At 45.5% G+C, this 23,508-nt stretch overlaps 1 protein-coding gene across 1 annotated transcript in view; it reads right to left on the bottom strand.

Annotated features, from left to right (window-relative positions):
• Positions 1 to 23,508, bottom strand: part of LOC137154942 (antigen WC1.1-like) — a 41,312-nt gene that overhangs the window by 9,775 nt on the left and 8,029 nt on the right. Inside the window, exons 2-10 of the mRNA XM_067550786.1 lie at positions 19,616 to 19,930; positions 11,318 to 11,632; positions 10,562 to 10,873; positions 6,801 to 7,118; positions 3,811 to 3,939; positions 3,005 to 3,333; positions 875 to 914; positions 474 to 788; positions 17 to 52 (exon numbers count right to left, since the gene is read on the bottom strand). Of these exons, the coding sequence (XP_067406887.1) occupies positions 17 to 52; positions 474 to 788; positions 875 to 914; positions 3,005 to 3,333; positions 3,811 to 3,939; positions 6,801 to 7,118; positions 10,562 to 10,873; positions 11,318 to 11,632; positions 19,616 to 19,930 (2,109 nt within the window). The remainder of the gene's footprint in view (positions 1 to 16; positions 53 to 473; positions 789 to 874; positions 915 to 3,004; positions 3,334 to 3,810; positions 3,940 to 6,800; positions 7,119 to 10,561; positions 10,874 to 11,317; positions 11,633 to 19,615; positions 19,931 to 23,508) is intronic.

Genomic DNA, 23,508 nt, shown 5'->3' with positions numbered 1-23,508 from the left:
GAGGGGGATGTTTTACCTGTGGTAGTCGGTGATGCTGTCGTCTCTGTCACACCTGCACAGGGAAGGGAGGAGAGTTGGAGACCAGAGTGAACAGCAGGTGCCGTGTTTGTTACCAGGGAGGACGTCCCCTCTGAGAGTCCCTGAGGGCTCCAGACACTAGGAGTTCTGATTCCCACACACTCCCTCCCAGCAGCACAGGGTCTGTATGTTAGTGATTTAGGGCCCAAGTCCCTGGTGTTGAGGGCTCTAGTAACAAACCAGTACAGGGGCCTGGGATGGATGCAGGGGCCATGCAGGGTGATGGCTTAGCCAATCTGGCCCCACAAAGGTTCCACCCCACAGCATCTATGATGCTCCTGCACACAGGGGATGGGAGGGGCTGGTTTGTGACCAAGTGGGTAGTGAGGGGCAGGCAGCTCCATCCTCCTCCCAGATAATTACAGCACGTGGCAGAAACATCCCCTGTCACTCACCCGAGCAATTCACGGCAGCATCTTCCTTATGACCACAGTTGCTCTCACCCCAGGGCGTGGCAGGACAGTCCCAGAGAGATGACTCTGTCCCTTTGCAGTTCACCTTCTCCACCCAGATGGGACCAGTCCCCTCGCCGAATGCAGCCTCGCCCAGGGCAGATACGGCAGATCCACAGCCCAGTTGTTTACACACAACGTTAGCGTCCGCCAGGTCCCAGGAGTCATCACAAACTGTTCCCCAAGAGCCATGGCGCCAGACCTCCACTCTCCCCGAGCAGCTGTCCTCTCCTTCCACAACACGCAACTTCTCCTTGTCTGGAAATGCAGAAACCTCACATGTCACTGGGACAGCTGGGAAAGTCCTTAGGGACCAAGAAGGAGATACAGGGAAGCAGAGATACCTGTGCAGCTCGTAGAGTTCGGGCATTCAACAAATGGGGTCTGAGATGGTTTTGGTTTTGTTTTTTTTCCTGAGAAGACAAAATGCTGATGTGAATGGACTAAGCAGCATGGTGATGTAGGAAAAAGTAGGGATAGCTGAATATTAAACCCCCAAATTTCATCAATTTTATACACTTAAATCTAAACTCCAGTTTGTTTAATGGTTAATGGATTTATTACTCAGCTGTTACTACGGATGTTGAAATCTTTATGCAGCTCTCTGGTGTTGTGCATGTTTGTGGGTATCTGAGTCTGTTCCATCTTCCCCATGTCCCTTCACAGAAGGTTTGAAGGTAAAGAGATTTCTCAGCTGAAACTCACCCATATTATTGTGGGGATCCAGAGACAAGAAATAGTGTTACTAGAACTAGGACCGAAATGGAACTATAGATCTGAAACAAACTCTCACCTACTGGGATGGGGTGTCCCCCCACACTTGCCCTGAAATGCTTCAGGCAGGTCAGAGGGATCAATTACACTATTGTGCAGCAAGCTAGGGCGAATTAGACAAAGAGAAGCCTTAATTAGAAGAAGTTCACCTGTGCAGGAACAGGCATAATCTATAGAAGCCAGGTAGCTGACAACAGAGGGGCCTGGGAAACGCTATAGTCACTCCCTGGGAAGAGGGAGAAATGTTTGGAGGCTGCAGAGATGTGTAGGTTGCAATTGCTCCCTGAGAGAAGGGAGCAGTGAAGCTGGCAGATGCAGAGAAGGAAGGGAGAGCCAGAAGGTTAGAAAAGGACTCAGGGAAATGCAACCAAGTACAGGGTGGAACAGACCTTGGCTGCTGACTAGAGGGTCCCTGAGTTGGAACCTAGAATAGAGGGCGGGCCTGGGGAAGTAGCACCAGCGGGACAGTGCATAGGAAGACTGCCTGAGCCTGTTTGGGAGAAGAGACATCCCCTCCTCCCGAAAAGGGAAACCATGATAGTGACCTAGCCATAGGGCTGAGTCACAAAGAGACCGCAGCAGCTCTTAGAGTGTGAGAGGGACTGCAGACAGAGATGGGGAGATCCAGCTTTGAAGCCCAGCAACTGAAGCAGCTGTTCAATGGTTGCTCAAAGCATTTGCCCACAGCTGCAATAGCTCATGCTCCTGCCTTGTTCAGCCGGAGGGCTGAGTCACAAAGTGGCCACTGCAACACCTAGAGAGAGAGAGAGAGAGAGAGAGAGAGAGAGAGAGAGAGAGAGAGAGAGAGAGAGAGTGGGGTAGCAGAGAAAGAGACAGAGGGGGAGGGATGTCTTGCAACCGTGGGGAGAGATGTCGACCTGGTGAGCTATTCCCCAGAATGGCCAGGAGGAGGCGCCATACATGTGGTGAGTAGAGCATCCCCATCACATCTACACACAGACACACTTTTGGGATTTCTGATCCTGACCCAGATTTCATAGCCTGGGTGTCAGATTACACAGGCTGCAGCAGAGCCAGTCTCCAGGCATCCAAAGAAGCACAGCTGGCCTGTAGTAGGGTCCCCCCCGCCTGGTTGGTGTGAAGGATCAGCAGTCCAGCTCTTAAGCCCAGCAGGTGCAACAGTCATTCAACGACTGCGTAAAGCACTTGCCCACAGGTACGATACCTTGTGCTCCTGCCTTGTTCCCAGCCCTGCTCTTGCCTTGACACCATCCTTACCCCGCCTTGCCTTGTTCCTGGTAACCCAGTCCTAACCCTGGGCTCCGATTCCTGACATCTGACTCCAGCTCTGACCCTTGGCTCTGATTCCAGATTACCAGCTCCTGCTCTAACCACTTGCCACCACCACCCAGCTCCTGGTCACTGACATTGGGCCCATCTCTGGTTGTTCACCCCAAAAGGATAGACACAGAGATTCCCAAACGACACTCGCTTAATGGAAGGAATTTGTGGGCTCTCCCTAGGCGACTGCACTGTGTACCATTGTACAAATAATTACCTCCTATGATTGTTTTCCATGGGCCATATTCTCACTCCTAGAATGGACAACAAAAATGTGTCTGTGTCACTGCTGCACATGTAAAACTGTCTGTACTGAAAAGTAAATACATGCAAAATATCTATCAGAACTTTTCAATGAGTTAAATGTGCTGAGGGTGCGTGTGTGCATATGGACAGACAGTTTCAGAATTACCACTGCAAGAAATATGGGTCTCTTCGACGCGGTCATCACATGATTGCGGTTTCCACAGGTCTGATGGGCACTGCCAAAGGGAGCTGTGCTGCTCATGGCATGTAACGTGGTCCAACCACGTGGGACCAGATCCTGGTCCATATTCAGAGTCTCTTGCAATCTGCCCTCCATCCCCACAGTTCAGCTGTTTGCAGACAATTGCTGGAGTAACACTAGACATCTGATTGGAGCAAACGCTGCCCCATGTCCCATTGTAGAAAACCTCCAGCCGCCCAGCGCAGTCACTGTCGCTCACCAGCCTCACATCTGTGAACTCTAGGAGGAAATGTGCAAAAGTGCAATTTAAATTCTCTGATTCTGAAAGTAACGTGGGTGACACAACCGATATCTCAGTGATCGCTAACAACCCTATGCATTATTTGGCAAAAGCAAGTGCCAGAGAGGATCACTCCAAGAATCCGACTCTTCTGGACAGCACAGGCCCATTAGAAATACAATGGTCACCTCTGGAAAGTCCCCATTTCCCAGCAGTTACACACACAGTGAGACCTGCAATACAGCAGTGACAGCCCCTCCCAACCCCAGAGAAATGCTGTGATGTCTCCAATACCCCTGGGAGGATCTGATGGGAAATGGGGACGTTCTAAATCAGGGCCTCGGTAGGTAGGTAGGTAGGAGAGACGCAGAGACAGTGAGAGAGAGTCTCTATCATTCTCCACTCTCTCCTCAAATGTCTGCATCCTCCATTACATCCCCTGGTAACTGGTTCACAGGAGCATTCACAGGCCAGACCTGAGCAGAGAACTCCCGCGTCTTCTTTGTGTCTGCAGTTGTGCTGGCCCCAGCCACTGGAAGGACAGGCCCAGAGATCTGATTCATTCCCAGAGCAGTTCACATCATCCAGCCAGATCGGCCCAGATCCTGGCCCATAATGAGCAGAGACAGTTGCATTGATGGCGTGTCCACATCCCAGTTGTTTGCAAACGACGTTGGAGTCTGTCAGGTCCCAGGAATCATCACAGACTGTTCCCCAGGTGCCATTGTAATAAATCTCCACTCTCCCGGCACAGCGACCTGCCCTATCCACCAGTCTGATCTGCCTGCTCCCTGCAGGGAGAGAGCCCAGCTGTTAATGTGCAGTAAAATGATAACTGAACAACTTCCATGCAAATCAGTGATGATGCTACAGTGATTGAGATACTGAAATACTTTTAAAAACCTGTCTTTAAGAAGACACACAGAAAAGGAGAGATGCCCGTTGAGTAAGGAACTGAGGACTGTTTTTAGAGAACAGTATTCATCAACACCCAGTGAGTGTAAGAGCCCAATGCTGAATTCCTTACTCATCCAAGCAATCCTTGTCACGTGGGTCAGAGCTACTTGTGAAAATGAGGTTTTGCAGAATCAGCCCTAACTGGAAATTTTGAATATGTTCAAACAGCTCTTAAATGATAGGCGTTAAGTTGTTCAAGGAATTATTAGCCAATGAATTTGCCAAAAAACAAATATTCTTTGCAATTGTTAAAGAATTGGGGAGGTACTAGAGGATTAGAGAAAAGCAGACTTGGTACCAATTGATTTTAGAAATAAAGAGAAAGAACGGCAAATTGGATGCATGTGACTACAATGAAGTCCTAGGCATTTAGGGCTCAATTCTATTCCTGCTGAAATCAATGAAGCTTCCACTGACACTGTGGGAGCAGGAAGGGGTTCCTAACGTGCTGTAGTTACCCTGTAGTTGGAATGTGCCGAACAATGGTTTCAGTGCAGTAACCTTACAGCGTCCCATATAGGGACATACTAAAAATTCTGTTACTTGAATGGTACCAGTGTTAGGGCCCTATGTTTACTTTTATTGTGGAGTCTTAAAGTAAATAGTATCCTAGCAAAAAGAACATTAGAATTATCTTGTACAAAAGTCATGTAGAGCCAAGAACAATGAAAAACCCCGTCACAGAATCCTTTGTTTTTGTTTTTTTTTATTTTTTCCTTTAAATGAAGGAAAATTGCAGTTACAAGACGAGGCCATAAGAGCGTCACATTATAACAGCAGCTTTGAGGTATTTCCTCAGTGGCAGAGGGTTAGATCCACAAAGGTACGTAGGTGCCTAGCTGCCTTTTTATAAATGCGTCATGTATAAATCGTTAAATATTTACTGAAGCAGGGACTTGACTTTCCCACATCCCGGGCAAGCGTCCTGACCACCTGCTAGAGTCAGACTTTTGATTGTTCTCTGATTGAATGACTAATTATTTGTACAAAGTAGAACATTTCCAACAGGAGAGACCCAGCCCAGAACACCCTATAGCAGGGGTGGTCAAACGTACTGACCCTCTGAGCCGCATATGACAATCTTCAGAGTGCGAGGGCCAGAGCATGCCTGCCAGGGCTCAGAGCTTCAGCCCTGTGGTGGGGTGATGGGGGTCAGGGCTTCTGTCCTGCAGGGAGGGTGGGGCTCGTGGACCTTCTGCCCTGCAGGGAGGAGCCTGCCGGGGCTCAGGACTTCTGCCCTGTTCCTGCTGAAACCCCCCTCTCCACTGGCAGAAGCCCCGAGCCCCACCACCCCACCGCAGGCCTGAAGCCCCAACTTCCCCTCACCCAGTTTGGTAGGAGGATAATGGGGGTGTGTAGGGGGCTCTGAGAGCCGCATTTTAACTGTACAAGAGCTGCCTGTGGCTCGCGAGCCGCTGTTTGGCCACCCCTGCCCTATAGTCTAGTAATTAGGGCACTCACCTGTGTTCCGGTTCCTGCTCCAGATAAGGCAGAGCAGAGATTTGAAAGTAGGATTCCCACATCCCAGGTGAGTGCCTCAGTCACTGGGTTATGGGTAAAATGGGGAGAGGAGAGAGCTGTACTGGCCTACATGACTAGCTCCAGGAGTGCGTTCATGGCAGAGATTCCCTATCAGAGATAGGTTCCTGCCTCCAGCCTGGGTGTCAGGGGACGGAGGCTCAGATCAGTGACTGTTAGGCACCTGAATAAATTTTTGTATTTAGGCCCTAAGCCCCACCCCCTTCCTTGGCATTTCATTGCTGGCAAGTTTAGGTGGTTCCCTGTTCAGCTTGCTGGCTACTGGGGGTCTAACTCTCCCAGGCATTGTACAGGGAGCTGGGTGCATAACTCAGGGCTGGTGATTCCATTGGGTGGTAAGGTACGAAGGAGTCAGGCCTTGTAACGCGCAGGTTCCGTTGGGGATCTAGCCCAGAGCCACTATCCCTAGCACTCTTGATCAAAACAGGCTGCATATGACTTCCTTTTCTTATTATTGTTTTCTGATTCGAGTCAGCACATTTTTCAAGACTTTAACATTAAGAAGCCACTACAAACACTAGATCTGCTTCGGAAATTCATTCTTTTTCCCAACAAAATATTTAACTATCCAAGAATATGTTTCCTTTTCTGCCAATAAATTTGTGTTTCTTCTACACAAATTTGAATATTTTCAATGGAAACAGACTTTCTGTGAAAATCTGTAATCTTACTGTGAAGATTTTTCATCAGAAATAAGTTTTGATGAAATTTTTTTGATCAGCTCCAATATATAAAAGTATAAAAAGAGAGAGACATTGCTGCTCTGCATAATCCCTGTAACACGGCTATGCTATTTTGTATGTAGTACATTATGTTTACTATTAATGGGTGAAAGTTTGAACCTGGGATCCGCATCTTTTCAAGGACTGATGAGATCTCAGCACAAGGTGGGGTGGATGCAGATCCTGGGCTGGGTCATGTTCCTATTGAACAAGGAAAGGACGCTTGTAAGATTTTTACACTAAGTCACCTGAACAAACGACACCGACGTCCTCAGCAATTCCTGCCTGGGCTGTCTCAGCCGTGGAGATGTTGCAGAGAGTCAGACGAGTCTCATTTCCTGCACACTGGACCCTTCTCAGCCCCATGGGGCCCGTTCCTCGCTCAGACTTAGGGGGGTTATAAGCTTTCTCAGCAACTCCGCACTGGAGCTGCCTGCACACCACGCTGGCGTCGTTCATGTCCCACTGGTCATCCAGCACTCTGCCCCACACACCACGGAGGGAAAACTCGACTGTCCCATCGCACCGGCTCTTTCCATTCAACAATCTGAGCGTCTCCGAACGACCTGGGCTCACAAAGACAGGAAATACACTGAATAGCACTGTCTGCTGGTGGTGTATTAGAAATAATGCACAGGTGTGAAGTGAAACACACGTTTCTGTGCCAACTGTAAGGTAACCCTCATCGCTGTGCAGTGATACAGGGAACAGCCTCGATCAGTTGCTTCATTTGTCTTTCTACTCAGACAGGTGTCCTAATGCAGGGGGTGATTGTGGGAAAGGGTTCCCCAGCTTGGAGGCCAGATCCTGGGGGAGCTGGGCCCCTCCTGTGCGATGTGGCATGCTCTCACTTCCCTGTGGAGACCATATGAGTAGAGGGTGCTCAGGAGCACCTGGCAGATCAGGTCCCTGATTACCAACGCACCCTGTGCAAATGTGCGCAGTGTTTTCACAACACACTGATAGCGGCAGCGCTATGAGATAGCTCTGATTTACAACAGGAGTCTGGGTATTCCCCTGAAATGAACGCACCAAGCTCTCCACTGCCCTGTTTCTATTCCGAGATCCAGCACTGTCAGAAAACCCCTGTCCTGTTTGTCTCTGTTCAATGTACAGTGGCGACCTGAAATCACCACGTCAGCTCCAAACTCATAAGGAGCCAACACAATAAAGGCTTTTCTGCACCTCGCAGGTTTTTGCAGGCCATCTCTGCAATTCTGGAAACTTGAGTTACTTTTCCCATGAACTCTAGCTATCAGCTTGGCTGAAGCTGATGCTTGGAGGGGTGAGCAACCTCTGGACATTGAGGAAGAAAGTCCGATTTTTTTCTAAACACATGAAGTTGCTGAAGTTCCTTGTGGGAGAAGCCAAGACCCTTTCAGGTGATTACTGTCACTGGAGATTTATACAGTGCATACAGCACCTTGCATTCCAAAGGAGCCAAAGTGCTCCCAAAACATGATTTGTAAATCAGTTAAAACTTCCTAAATATATAAGCAGTTATAAGGATATACATACAGGGACTGTAGCGAGTCCGTTGTTAAAGATGGGATTAATGTTGCACATAAGACCAGGATTCAACTCCTCTGTTTTCTATTAAGGTTATGTCTGGTCTGATTCTCACATTAAGGCTTCTTTATGCTGAGCAGATGCAAATGAGCCCTGAGGGTTAGTGAGAATCAGACCGGGTGTAATTTCCCCTCATTTACAGCCCAGAATCTCCATGTCAGTGTGACCCACATGCTCTGTGCTACAGCATTTGACTTTGTTTCTCTGACAGGAAGGGAAAGACGCAGTGGGGAGAAGACATGGATTTTACTGGATATTCTGTGCTTCTGTTTCACTGTGGGCAATCCATCTGGCAGGTCAGCCCCTAGTCACCCCCTGAGGGCTGAGCTAATCAGAGTGCAAGCAGGGGAAGGTTATAAATACAGGAGTCAATGACAGCCCTGTGGACTCAGCAGCTGAAAGATGCAGGACTGAGAGCTATGTCTGCTGTGAGGGCTGGATCCCAATCCCTGTGCCACTGTGGATACAGGTCAGTATTATGCCAGCTTTATTTTCTAGGGAAGCCCTTCATTAAGATAATATTTGGTCTATGGCGATGTCTTGTATGGATCTAAAGGGAAAGCTGGGAGGGTGTATTTATTATCCCTAAATACCACATTTAGCTATCAGCCAACTGCTCAAAACTGGGATTCTGTCTCAGTTAAAGAGAGAGAGAATGGGACAGCACTTAGTGAGGGGAGGATTTGTGAATTCTTGCCTGATTTAGCTGGGATTATGGGAAGAAAATCCTGCTCTATATAGTGAGAACCTTACAGAAATCCAGGAAGTGGATATTATAGATGCTGATCCCAACCTTAGCACCACTTTGAATACAAGCTACAGATTTCTGTTTCACCAACAACTGAGACCCAGTCAGCTATTAACCAAGGGCTGGACGGCTGAGAACTGTGGAGATCCCCAGACTGTTTGGTTGCTGACCGAGTCCTGAAATGTATGAAATGACTGAGATGCTCCCATTTCTCAAGCTCTGAAGAATCCAGGTGACACATACTACACAGTACGACCACACAGAGAACTCATCTCTCGGAGAAGATCAGTGAGGAATGTGTTTTGATCTGTGTGCTGAAGTAAAGAACATGTTAAACTGAAGCCTTATATTTGAATGTTTGTAACAGAAACAAAAGGGGACAGTCCTTAGAAGGAAAACCAGTAGATTTAGGGTCTACCAGCTTATGTTTAAAAGTTACTCATAGTATTCCAAACACTATTGAGAGTGTTTTCTGTGTGTGCATGACATGTTTGTTTTACTAAGGCCATGCCTGTACTACAGGAGCTGCAGTGACACCGCTACAGCGCTGCAGCTATGCCGCTGTAGTGACGTACTGCAGATGCTTCCCACAGCCACAGAAGGGGTTTTACTATCACTGTAAGTAATCTACCTCTCCAAGTGGTGGTAGCTAGGTCAAGGGAAGAATTCTTCCACTGATTTAGCGGTGTCCACCCTGGGGGTTAGGTTGGCGTAGCTATGCTGCGCAGGGATGTGAATCCTATGGATCCCATTGATTAAGGCTGCTAGGTGCCTAAATACTTTTTGAAAATGAGTCTGAAGCTCCAAAACCAGTTAGGCATTGCAATGCTGAGAGCAGCAACACCTAAATACCTGTGAAAATCTGGGCCTAAGCCACTGTGGGTAGCCAATAGATAAAACGCCATCTATTAGCTACTGCTGTTCTCCAGGGTGGCATGGGAAAACCTTTGAAGATGAATAGAGGAAAATCTTTGGGGAAGCCTGGAGGAAAAAGGAGCCCTGCAGTATTGATGTTTCATTGTAGAGAAGGACCTTTATCAAAGCTCCGGCTGCTTTCACTAAGAGCAGGATCTCTGTGAAAGTTCCCAGCTGGTTAAGGAGCAGAGCTCTTGAACCATCTGAACAATTTTGTGAAAACCAGGATCTTTGTCAAAGAAATGGCTATTTGTACGAAGTGCTGTAGGATATTAATTATCCATAAACCTACAACACACTGAGCAGTCTATGCAGCGGAGGACTGCAGCCCACCAGCACATAACCCAGGGTGGACAAGAGGGGCCACTTCGGCCAGGAACACACGGACAAACACCTAGAAAGTGTAATGGTACGGTAATGGCCCCACGGCTTGGAAGAGATCTCTGTGCATAGGTGGCTCTGACACACGAACCTCAATCTGCTGAAGGGCTGTGTCAGCCCTGCTGGGATTGAAAAGAATCTGTGAATTACAAACCTCAGTCTTATAGCACAGAGCCACTCTCCCCAGTGCACTGTGTCGTAGTGCTCAGATCGACCCCACCACCCTACTCACTGCACCAGGGGGTCTCTGTTCTGGGCAACTGGTACAAAGAGAGCAACAGTCTGATACTGCTACTTATCTGAGTATTGTAGTCAAGGGGACTACTCATGAAGATCCAAGTCCAGGCAATACACACTGCACTGTAACTAACATATACATGCATATAATAAACTGACCTGAGCAAATAACACTGGCCGTGTCTCTGGGGGAGCAGGCTGGGTTGCCCAGGGCTCTGTGAGAACAATTCCACAGACAGGATTCTGTCCCTTCACAATGAAAAGCGTCGCTCCATATGGTTCCGCTCCCTTCCCCAAACCAGGCTCCTCCCTGTATCGACTCAGAGTATCCACAGTTCAGCTGATGGCAGAGGACGTTGGCATCTTGCAAATCCCAGTGGGAATCACAGAGGCTTCCCCATGTGTCTCTGTGTCGGATCTCCACTCTCCCGGAGCACTCGGTGCCGTTCACTAACCTGCCGCCCAGGCACCCTGAACACAAGGGAAAGTAGGTGCTGAGTTGGTGGGTGATCAGTGTTAATGCAATGAGAAGGAGGGAGTGGGAAACAGGAAGAGCTTGTTCTTGTTGTTCAATGCTACCAGTTACTCTGGGGGGCTTTCCTCCGCCAGCACATACACAAAGTGATACTCGATCCATGCTGCTTAGTGTGTGTGTGTGTGGTGGGGGAGGACAAGAGCTCAGAATTGGGTTTCCTGGGTACATTTCATACTCAAGGCACCACAAGCATTTCACAGAGGGATCAGTTCCAGTCCACTTGGCTGGGGCAGGGAGAGGATGCCAATTTATGGGCCAGATCCCTGCCTGGTGTAAATCAGCATAGCCTCACTGAGATCAATGGAGCTTGGCCAATTTACACACTGTGTAGATCTGGTGGAAGATGTCCCCCAATCCTTTTCTTTCCCACTGCGGCTCACCTGAACACACCACGTTGGCTTCGCTCCCGGGGGGACACTCAGTTGCTCCCAGCGCAGTAACAGGACAGTCCCTCAGGCGGGATTTGTTCCTCTCACAGCCAATCGTGCCGTTCCAAACAGGCCCATCTCCTGTCCCGAAGAGCTGCCCTGCTGGCATCGACAAGGTGAATCCACAGTCAAACTGCTGGCAGAGGGTGTGGGCAGCCTGTAAATCCCACTGGGAGTCACAGAAGGTTCCCCAGGCGCCTCCATGGCGAAGCTGCACTCTCCCCGAACAGCCTGTGCTGCCGTTTGCCAGCCTGTACCCGCCGTACCCTGAGAATAAGGAGAAGGGGGATTAGAGGGGCATTTCTCTTACACAGTGATCTCCAGAGATGTGATGAAGGAGCCCCAGTGACCTGGGATAAGTAATTAATAATTATTTCCTAGTATACTGGGCACTTTGCTAATTCAGGATGCTCAGATGTGATAATCAGGCTCTGACAGTACAGGCGTTATTGCCCATGTCTGCCCTGTGGGAGGGGTCACACAGCAGCCACCAAACTCTGCCTTAGCATGGACCGCGCTGGGCTCTGTGTCACGTCTGGGATGGATTGTCTCGGGGGCGGGAGGGACCAGCCTCTGCTTGGATGGTTCCAAAGTGCTCCTTAGGAGTCTGGAGGACATCACACAAACGTCATGAGAAAAAACTGGCGTTCTTACATATCATGGCTATTGTGTCCTAGCTTATTGGGAGCTCACTGAATCCGAACAGTAGAACTCAGAGATCTGATGGGAAAGCACTAGAGAGTGGTGATATAGCCCAGTGACAGCTCTGCAATAATTAGGTTAAGACCGTTTTTTGTTTAAAAAAAGGATGTAAAATTGCTTGAATTATTAATCCATGTAAACGTTCTAAAAACAGAATGTTTAAATGGTTAAAGGAGCAGTGTGGGGGGAGCTAGCTGGGCATCTTTCAAGCCCAGCGCAGGTCCCCCCAGGTGTGCACTTACTGAACCACAGCTGGGCAGCTTTTATGCTGGGCTGAGCGGGAGCTGCCCAGCTATGGCGCTGCATGCATGGGGAAGCCGTGCTGGGCTTGTCTCCTCTCCAATGAGCTAGAGTTACCAGCATGACTCTCCCCACACAGCATGCAGAGCTGCAGGTGGCCAGCTCTCACACGGGCAGAGTGGCACTGGGCTCGGTGCCTCCTTCCCTCCCTGGGACACCGTTTAAACTAATTAATAAATGGTAAGATAGCTGCTTACTGTTTAAACATTTAAACGCTTAGCCCCTTACATCCCTAGTTTAAAGTTTAACTATTCTAAGTGCTCTAAAATCTACATGGCTACTTGGGTTGCCTTGATATTTGGTGTATCACAATGGAGTGCAGGGTTCTATAAGGGATCCAAATTTGGGGTCATTTGACCAAGAAGGTCCCTAAATACAGCTCCCAGAATAAAAGGCAACTTGTCTTAAAATTGACAAATTCTAGCGATTTAGTTTTGCTCAGGGAAAGAGATCAACCCAGGGCTCAGATCATTGCACCAGGATTTCAGACACTCAGGTGTTACCCCCAACAGAATGTATGGAGTCTACCAGCCCTTTGAGAGAATTCAAATTAAAATGTTATTTCAAAAAGAGTTTGTCTCTCCAGTGAGGAGCTTGAGAAGTTTGCTCACCTACTCATGCGCCTAATGTATTATACTGAGCATGTGCTGTGTAAAGGACTAACTGGACAACTACCAGTAAGCTGTGAGATGTGGGTGGCTTTGAGGGTAAATAGTGGTCACTGAAGTTGAGCACCAGCCTGGGGAAAAAAATAAGTTAAAAAAAACACCAGTGTACTCCTCCAACCTGCCTCTCTTAAGGGGGATTTTTTTATTTTTTGGCAATGTAATCTATGTAATCTGTGTACATAGAATATTCAGAAGGCATTGAAACTAATTGTTGAAAAGAAAATAAACTACACAAGCAAATGCTCACTGGGAGAGGAGGGTGGTGGAAGAGTAGATAGAAACAGTGGGAGAGAGGTTGGGAGTTCAGGTGATGGAGAGGTGGGGGTGTTAAGGAGTTGCAACCCCCCAGGGTGCAGCCTGGAAGCAAAGGAACCACTGGGCACCCTTAACTAACCAGATTGAGGTGGGCTTCCCACCAATGCTCAGTTGGAGATGAACAAACAGGCATGGATACAGGCATCAGGCAATTCACTCCAGTTTTCCAAGCTTTAACTTATAGGAGTACATCATCTTGAACTGAACAGAGTTCTGTGCAGTGCAAACTCATTAATTAGTCTGCACCCCCATCTATGGCTTCCAAGGGGAGCAGTGGGGGCAAGAAACCTAGCTGGCTTCAAGACTAAGCTTGATAAGTTTATGGAGGGGATGGTATGATGGGACAGCCTAATTTGGCAATTAATTGATCATTGACTACTAGTGGTAAATATGCCCAATGGCCTGTGATGGGATGATAGATGGGGTGGGTTCTGAGTTACTACCGAGAATTCTTTCCGGGTGTCTGGCTGGTGAGTCTTGTCCACATGCTCAAGGTTGAGCTGATCGCAGTATTTGGGGTTGGTAAGGAATTTTCTTCCAGAGCAGATTGGCAGAGGCCCTGGGGGGTTTTTGCCTTCCTTTACAGCATGGAGCATGGGTCACTTGCTGGTGCATTCTCTGTACCTTGAAGTTTTTAAACTATGATTAGAGGACTGCAGTAACTCAGTCTTAGGTTAGGGGTCTATTACAAGAGTGGGTGTGTGAGGTTCGGTGGCTTGCATTGTGCAGGAGGTCAGATGAGATGATCATAATGGTCCCTTCTGATCTTATAGTCTATGAGTCAATGTGGGGAAGGCATGCACCAGCTTTTTTTTTACTGAACTAATATATTCTAAAAACTTCAATTCAAGACACACTTAGGTAAAATTATAAAACAGATTTATTAACTACAGAAGAATAGATTTTTAAGTGATTATAAGTGGTAAGTGTAAAGAGACTAAAGGTAGCTATGAAAGAAATAAAAGTAAGTTTTCAGACTAAATTCTATATTACTATACAGGATTGGAATTAGCAATGTCTCACCCTTGTTAGTTGGTACAAGCAGTTCCATAAATGCAGGTGAAGACTGCCTTCCCTGCCTGGGATTCCTCTCCCCCTTTTGAAGTCCTTTTGACCAGATGTTCCTTCAGCTGTTGATTTGTGGGGGAGTGAGGCCAAGTGCTGATGTCACTCCCATTCTTTTATTGTTTGTTCCAGCTTGCTGGAACAATCAGTGCTCCTGACTGGGGTTGCCACACCCATTGGACAAGGAATGGTCATTGCCTACATGCTTCTGTCTGTGAAGTCTCCATTGTATACCATCTCTGGTATAATAGATTGTCTCCTTGCTGGTGTTAGTGAGCTATTTATGCTGTCTGGCCACTTCATTGTTGTGTTTGGAAGGCTGATTGTGGGAGTTTCCCAACTCACAACATGTTCTAGTAGCATATACAACAATATTTCATAACTTCACATACAATGATAGCACAATTCACCAGGATATTAATGTTTAGCAGATCAAGACTTTAAAATGATACCTCACAAAGCATATTTTGTACAGAACATAAAATTATATGGTAGTGGTGAATATGGGTTTCTGGAGTGTTGCTTTCAGACACAGAGTGTCCCAAAGAAGGACTAGTGGAGAGGAAGTGAAGGGGAGGAGTACGATACTGGAGAGGGGCTCATGAGAGTTAGTGATAGCGGGAATGGGGAAGAATAGGAGCAGGGGCATCTGTCAGCCTCACATTCCCCTCCTGTATGTATGTGCCATGACCAGGTTCTGGAGAGGACTTGCCTTTCTGGAGCTGTTCGAGTCCCACTCTTACCCCACACATGAGCTGGGATCTAGGGGTCCCTGTCCCACCTCGTGGTGCTTAAGCCACACTCCCTGACCCTGTGGGGGTGCCAGGATCTGGCGGGGGGGCAATGCATCTATGAGCATGTGAGTCCCTTCCCTGGCCCCCTCATGTAAGCCAGCCTTTGGAGGAGTCTGGGCCCATCTCCCTCCCCCACCCATGTGAGCCAGGATCTGGGGAAGCCCTGCAATCCTGTGTGTGGGGAGCTTAGAACAGGGATGCTCAGAGCATGCAACAGGGTCAAACTGCTGGGACAGGAATGAGGAGCTGAGAATGGGCATCCTTGACACACATATAAAAAACTCTCCAGAACTGGGGAGAGGGGAAGGGAACACCCATTGACAGGAATGGAGCAGTTCAGACATCTCAGGAATATTGTTTCAGGCTGAATTAATCTCCCAGGCATATTCTCTTTCAAATCAGAACACCTCATTGAAATGAATGAGCCACATAACCACCTCTCTCAGCTTGCAGCTTTGAAGTCTGAAACCCACCCTGGGCAGAAATCTAAGAATGAAGTGCAAACATTTCCAAATATGAATGCTCACTGGGAGGGTTGCAAGATTAGGTGATAACAGGGGAAGAGGGGCTTGGTTCTGCAGCCAGGGATAGGTTTATCATGGGGAGGAATATAATGAGCAATGGATGAAAGGGAAGAAAAGAATGGTTGGGGAGACGGGGTCAGGCAAGAAGGAGGAGGTTAGGACTGGGGAAGTGGGAGGGAAAAAGACAGAAGGGGCTGGACACTATGTGGGGTAGCAGAGGAATTTGGGGATTTAAGATGAGGGTGTGTCATCCATGAATTCTCCCCTTTCATGTGTGTGCTACAATCCACGGGAGCCCTACCCCTTTGCAGGCCCTGGTAGCAACTACACAACAACCATTACCCCCATTCCATTATCATAAAATGTACAAGAAGTGGAAGAGCTATGAGGAATCACATAGCAACTGTGAGGCCTATTGGAAAGACCACTCGACTGGGACTATTGCTAGCTCTGCCACTGGCCTACTGAATGACCTTGGGCATGTCTGAGATCCAGAAGGAGGTGAGAGGTAGACCAGATGAAAATCTCTGGGTAAAGGTAAAAGGGGTACAAAATAAGAGTGACATCATGGTAAGGATCTACTATAGACCATCAAATCAGGAAGAGGTGATGGATGAGACATTTCTAGAACAAATAACATAAATATTACCTTTTAAAACAACTGGTAGTAACAGGGGACTTTAATCTACCCAGACATCTGCTGGGAAAGTAATATGGCAAAACACAAAATGTCCAATCAATTCTTGGAATGTACTAGGGATAACTTTTTGTTTCAGAAAGTGGAGGAAGTATCCAGGGAGACAGACATTTGAGATTTGATTTTGACCAACAGGGGCTAATTGGTAGTAAATCTGAAGGTGGAAGGCAACTTGGGTGAAAGTGACCTGGAAATGATAGCTTTCATGATTCTAAGAAAAAGAAGGTGTGAGAGTAGCAGTATAAGGACAATGCACTTCAAAAAAGCAGACTTTAACAAACACAGTGAACTGGTAGGTAAGGTCCCATGGGAAGAAAATCTAAAGGAAAAAAGGAAGTCAAGAGAGCCTGCAGTTTCTCAAGGAGACAATATTAAAGACCCAATTGCAAATTGTCCTCATGTGAAGAAAGATAGAGACCAATATGACTCTATCAGAAGCTCTTTAATGACCTGAAAATCAAAAAGAAATCCTACAAAAAGTTGAAACATGGACCAATCGCTAAAGAGGATTGGGATAGAATGCGCTCCTGTATTCACATCCTATAGACCACTGTAACAATCTTTGTACTAAATATGCCTCGTAAGGTATCATTGGAAAACTAATAGGTTGCTGGTCAATAATATCATGGTGAAATGCATTTTGCACCATAATACATAAAGTTATGAACATATGCTGAAATAGTAACTAAAGTGTGTTTAGCAGACAAGACTGGGAAGTGTGTAAACCTGTTTCTCAAAAAAAGTTGACCACCCTGCCAGGTGTCTTCAATCTAAGGGCCATCAAGTGGCCATTCTTTGGCAAGTAAAAACAGCATAAAAAGTCTTTCACCATCAGACTCCTTGTCTCTTTGCATTAGCTGGAAATAATTTTATCAAAAGGACACTCTTATGGAGATGCATTTCAATGGGTGACTGGACTATAAAAGTGAGGGGCAAAAATACCCCCAAGATTTGTCTCTTTGTCCAGCTCCCTCCTTACCGCTAAGAAGACAAAAGAAACATCCATTCGATTTTGGAGGAGGGGTCCTGTCCTAAAGATTTCGGTCAGTAATGCTGTTGGAAAGATGTGATCAGGATTTTACCTTGAATCAAGTATTGTTTGCTAAATTATTCACTAGGAAGCCTTTTATCTCTAATTTTCTTGTAACTATTTCTGTCTTTTATGCCTCATTACATGTACTTACTTCAGTAACAGGGGTTTGTCCTCCCGCCATTGACTTGAGGGCATGCTACTTTTCTCTGCCATGCAGGTGCTGGTCTCAGCCCCTCCCACACCTCGTAACACACTGATTTCTTTTCACTTTCCTGTATCCCAAAATAATATAATAGCAAACATTTACTATGTGTATACCCTATCACTAAATAACCCATCAAATGAAAAAGCAGCCTTGTGGAATTCAAAAGAAGAACTTTAACAGAAAAGTTCTAATTTCAGAGCAAATGGTCATTGTGTGTAATGATCAGAGATCAAGGTGCATTCCTCAGAATGCATTGAAAGAAACAGAGTCAAAGAAGATTAAGGCTGGAAGGGACCCCAGGAGGCAATATAGTCCAACTTCTTGCTCAAAGCAGGACCAACCCCAACTAAATCATCCCAGCCTGGGCTTTCTCAAGCTGCACCTTAGAAACGTCTAAGGATGGAGATTCCACCATCTCCCTAGGTAACCCATTCCAGTGCTTCACCAACCTCCTAGTGAAAAGGCTTTTCCAACTATCCAACCTAGACCTGCCCCACTGCAACTTGAGACCATTGCTCCTAGTTTTGCCATGTACTACCACTGAGAAGAGCCTAGTTCCAACCTCTCAGGAAGGTGAAGGCTGCTATCAAATCCCCCTTCATTCTTTCTTCTGCAGACTAAACAAGCCTAGTTCCCTCAGCCTCTCCTCTTAAGTCATGTGCTCTAGCCCCCTAATAATTTTTGTTGTCTTCCACTGGACTCTTTCCAATTTGTCCACATCCTTTCCATAGTGGAAGGCCCAAAACTGGACACAGTACTCCAAATGATGCCTCACAATTGCTGAATAGACAAAAATAATCACTTTCTTTGATCTGCTGGCAATGCTTCTACTAATGCAGCCAATATGCCATTATCCTTCTTGGGAATAAGGGCACACTGTTGACTCATAGCCAGCTTTTTGTCCATTATAACCCCCAAGTCCTTTTCTGCTGAACTGCTGCCTAGCGAGTCCATCCCCAGTCTGTAGCAGTGCAGGGATTCTTCCGCTCTAGGTGCAAGACTCTGCACTTATCCTTGTTGAACCTCATCAGATTTCTTTTGGCCCAATCCTCTAATGTGTCTAAGTCACTTTCTATCCTATTCCTGCCCTCCAGTGTATCTGCCAATCCTCCCCAGCTTAGTGTCATCTGCAAACTTGCTGAGGGTGCAATCCATCCAGTCCTCCAGGTCATTAATGAAGATGTTGAACAAAACAGACCCCAGCACCGACCACTGGGGCACTCCGCTTGCTATCAGCTGCCAACTAGACATCGAGCCATTGATCACTACCCATTGAGCCCGATTATCTAGCCAGCTTTCTATCCATCTTATAATCCATTCATTCAACCCATACTTCTTTAACTTGCTGATAAGAATACTGTGGGAGACAGTAACAAAAGCTTTGCTAAAGTCAAGGTATATTACATCCACTGCCTTCCCTACATCCACAGAGCCAAATCATCTCATCATAGAAGGCAATCATAGAAGGCATCTCATCATATAAGGCAATTAATCACTCTCCATCATCAAAGGAAGAGCACACGTGGATAGTGAACATGTCAGATTGTTTTCTGTGAGAAGAAGCTATAAGGGAGGAGAGTGTTCAGCAGTGCAGAACATGTATCCCTAACAGAAAATAAGGGGAATCAGAGCTTTGCTCAGACCTATCCTTATAGTAGTATAAAAGTGAATAGAATTGTTCCCATTCATTGGAAAAACTTGAAGTAGAGTGAGGAATGTGACAGAGATAATGAGGTTTGCCTCCATCCCTTCTTGGCTTTCCCTGGGTGGAGGGAGAGTGCAGCTACCCTTTGTGGCAGACAGGAATCCTTTGGAACAACATGGAAACATGCAAAAGCTTTTGGATGTGGGTTCACTGGACGAATATGTGATGTGGGAGAAAGAAACTGAGTAGCCCAGTTACGATATGATATGTGACATGATAAAGTCATCAGTTTGAATTCTTACCTGAGCACAATACGCTGACATCATGAGCATGGGAGCATCTTTCTTCAGAATGGGACATCCTGGGACATTTCTCAAGGAGAGACTCATTCCCCACACACTGGAACTTTTCCTTCCAGATCAGACCATGGCCTTCTCCAAAGTGAGCTGCTCCCACGGTGGCTACGGCCGGGCCACACCCTAATTCATTGCAGATAACAGTAGCAGCGTTGAAATCCAACTGTGAGTCACAGACTGTCTCCCATGTTTTCCCTTGTTTTACTTCAACACGTCCTGAGCAAGCAGTGGCCCCTCCAATCAACCGGACCTCAATGCGACCTAGAGAGTCAATACATTCATCAGTGCATGCTAGTTACATTACATTCCATAACCTCCCCAAGTCCTTCACATGGACAAAATGAAGGGCACCTTCTTCTCCCAACAGAAGAAACATTTTTAAATAGGGTAGCACTTTACCCCCTATGCCAGTTCCTGTGTATGACACGCTGTACCCCATGTAAACTCTTATGGTGTGATTTGTGTATCATTCACGTTCATCCTTATAGTGTAACTGTGTATTGTCTGATGCAGAGTATGCCATGTAAGGTGTTTTTGGAATGCTCATGACATATTGAACATTATTGTTATGGCAGCATGTTTCCTGCAATGTCATACATATGTACAGATATGAAACTCTGCTATGTCATATCCCCAAATGTGTGTCTCACATGGATTGAATGGATGCAGACAAACACAAAACTGTGATTACACACCCTGAAAAGGTATGCATACAGGAACAATGGACAGGCCTAAGCACCTGTGTGCACTTTGGCTCAAGTGGAAGATACAGAGATCTCCATATCTGTTCTGTATTTGGGGAAAAATGGATGACATAATCTCATCATATGATAATGATAAAACTCCTTCCATTCCACTAGTATCTCTGGAGGATGTTAAATAGAAATTTAGACATTTTTAAATCAGTAGGGCCAAATAACTTTCACCCAAGAGTTTTTAAAGAGCTGACTATGGAGCTCGCTAGATTGTTAATGTTGACTTTCAATAAGTCTTGGACAATTGGGTAAGTTCCAGAAGACTGAAAGAAAGCTAATGGTGTGCCAGTTTTTAAAAAGGGCAAAAGGGATGACCAGGCTAATTAGAGGCCTATCAGCCTTACATTAATCCCTGGCAAGATAATGGAGCAGCTGATATACGACACTATTATTAAAGAATTACTGGAGAGTAAAATCACTATTGCGAATCCACATGGGCTTATGGAAGACTAACTAACTTGATATCTTTTTTTGATGAGATTACGAGTTTGGCAGACAAAGGTAGTAGTGTTGGCATAATATACTTAAACTTCTCTAAGGTGTTTGATTTGTTACCACACAACATTTTAATTAAAAATTTCAGGCAATATAAAATTAACATGCACACATTAAATGGATTAAAAACTGGCTAACTGATAGATCTCAAAATGTAATTGTAAATGGGGAATTGTTATCAAGTGGGTGTGTTTCCAGTGGGCCCTGTAAGGTTTGGTTCTTGGTACTATTCTATTTAACATTTTTATCAATGACATGGAAGAAAATATAAAATCATCACTGGTAAAGTTGGCAGATGACACAAAAATTGGGGGTGTGGTAAATCATGAAGAAGATAGGTCAGTGATTCTGAGTGATCTGGATCGTGTGGTAAATAGGGTGCAAGCAAACAACATGCATTTTAATATGGCTGAATGTAAATGTACACATCTAGGACCAAAGAATGCAGACCACGCTTACAGGAGGGAGAGCACTATCCTGAGAAGCAGTAACTCTGAAAAAGTTTTGGGAGTTGTGGTGGATAATCAGCTGCACATGAGCTCCCAGTGTGACTGTGTGGCCAAAATTGCTAATGCAATCCTGGAATGCATAAACAAGGGACTCTCAAGTAGAAGTAGAGAGGTTATTTTACCTCTGTATTTGGCACTAGTGCGACAACAGCTAGAATACTGTGTCCAGTTCTGGTGCATACTATTCAGGAAAGATGTTGATATATTGGAAGAGCCACAAGAATGATTAAAGGATTAGAAAACATGCCTTATAGTGATAGACTCAAGAAGCTCAATCTATTTTGCTTAACAAAGAGATGGTTAAGGGGTGACTTGGTCACAGTCAATAAATACCTACATGGGGAACAAATATTTAATAATGGGCTCTTCTATCTAGCACAGAAAGGTATAACACAGTCCAATGGCTGGAAGTTGAAGCTAGACAAATTCAGACTGGAAATAAGGCTTTCATTTTTAACCATTTGGAAGAATTTAATTTTGTGGTGCATTCTCCATCATTGACCATTTTAAAATCAAGATGGAATGTTTTTCCTGAAAGATCTATTCTAGGAATTATTTGGGGGAAGTTCTATGGTCTGTGTTACACAGGAGCTGAGACTAAATGACCACAATGGCCCCTTCTGGCCTTGGAATCTATGAATATATACACTTGGGTGCTTTTCAAAAAGCTGAAAACAATCATGAGCCAAATCAGCTGGCAGGAAATATTTTAAAAGAAAAATGTGAATGATAATTGGGAACTGTTTAAGAACATTTTACTAGATGCCCAAAAGGCCACAATTGAGAAAGAAAGCTTCATTGATTTAAAAAAAATCAGCCTGGTTTAGAGGGGAAGTGAAAGCATCAATAAAATTAAATATAACAAATGGAAAAAGGGGAAGTGGATTATAATTAGTATAAATTAGAAGCTAGGAATTGTAGAAAAAATATATATGAAAGAAAAAGATACAGGAGAAATTTGTGGCCAGCAGAGATAAGGACAACAAGGAGGAAGTTTTTAAGTATATTAGAAATAAAATGAATTCCAAGAATAGTGTTGATCCATTACTACATAGAAATGGTAGAACTGTCAATAATGAAGAAAAGACAGACATTTTTAATACATATTTCTGTTCTATATTTGGGAAGATGTCATATCATATGATGATGATGAAACGCTTTCCATTCCAACTGTAACTCAGAAGGATGTTAAACATCAGCTGCTGAAATCAGACATTTCAGCAGATCCAGATAACTTGCATGCAAAAAATTTAAAACAGGGAGCTGAGGCAATTGCTGGACCATTACTGTTGAATTTCAATACATCTTGGAGCACTGGGGACGTTCCAGAGGACTTGAACAAAGCTAATGCTGTGCCAATATTTAAATAGGGTAAATGGGGTGACCTGGGTATAAGCCTGTTAGCCTGACTTTGATGCCAAGCAAAATAATGGTATGGCTGATAAGGGACTCGATTAATAAAAAATACTAAAGGAAGGTAATATAATAAATGACATCAATATGGATTAATGGAAAATAGATCCTGCTCTCTGTTTTTGATGAGATTATAGGCTTGGTTGATAAAGGTAATAATGTTGATGCAATACACTTAAACTTCTCTGAGGTGTTTGAGTTGGTACCTCATGATATTTTGCTTAAAAAAATAGAATGACACAAAATCAGCACGCCACACATTAAATAGATTAAAAACTGGCTAACTGGTTGTCTCAAAATATGACTATAAATGCAGACCCATCATTGAATGGGTGTGTTTCTAGTGAGGTTCCACAGGGACTGATTCTTGGCCCTTTGATATTTGGCATTTTTATCAATGACAAGTCATCATTGATAATGTTTAAAGGTGACACAAAGATTAGGGAAAAGGTAAATAAGGAAGAGGACAAGTCATTGATTCAGACTGATCAAGATTGCTTGGTAACCTGGGCACAACCAAACAACAGGCATTTCAATATGGCCACTATAAAGTCATGCTTATACGAAAAAGGACAGTGGGCCACACTTATAAAATGGAGGACTCTCCCCTGGGAAGGGGTGACTGAAAAAGACATGGGCATTATGGTGGATAATCAGTTGAATAGGA

This window comes from Emydura macquarii, unplaced genomic scaffold (assembly GCF_026122565.2).
Source record: "Emydura macquarii macquarii isolate MOO-44397 ecotype Brisbane River unplaced genomic scaffold, CSIRO-AGI_Emac_v2 contig_1343, whole genome shotgun sequence".
Taxonomy (NCBI): domain Eukaryota; kingdom Metazoa; phylum Chordata; order Testudines; family Chelidae; genus Emydura; species Emydura macquarii.
This window is presented reverse-complemented; position numbering and strand designations above follow the sequence as displayed.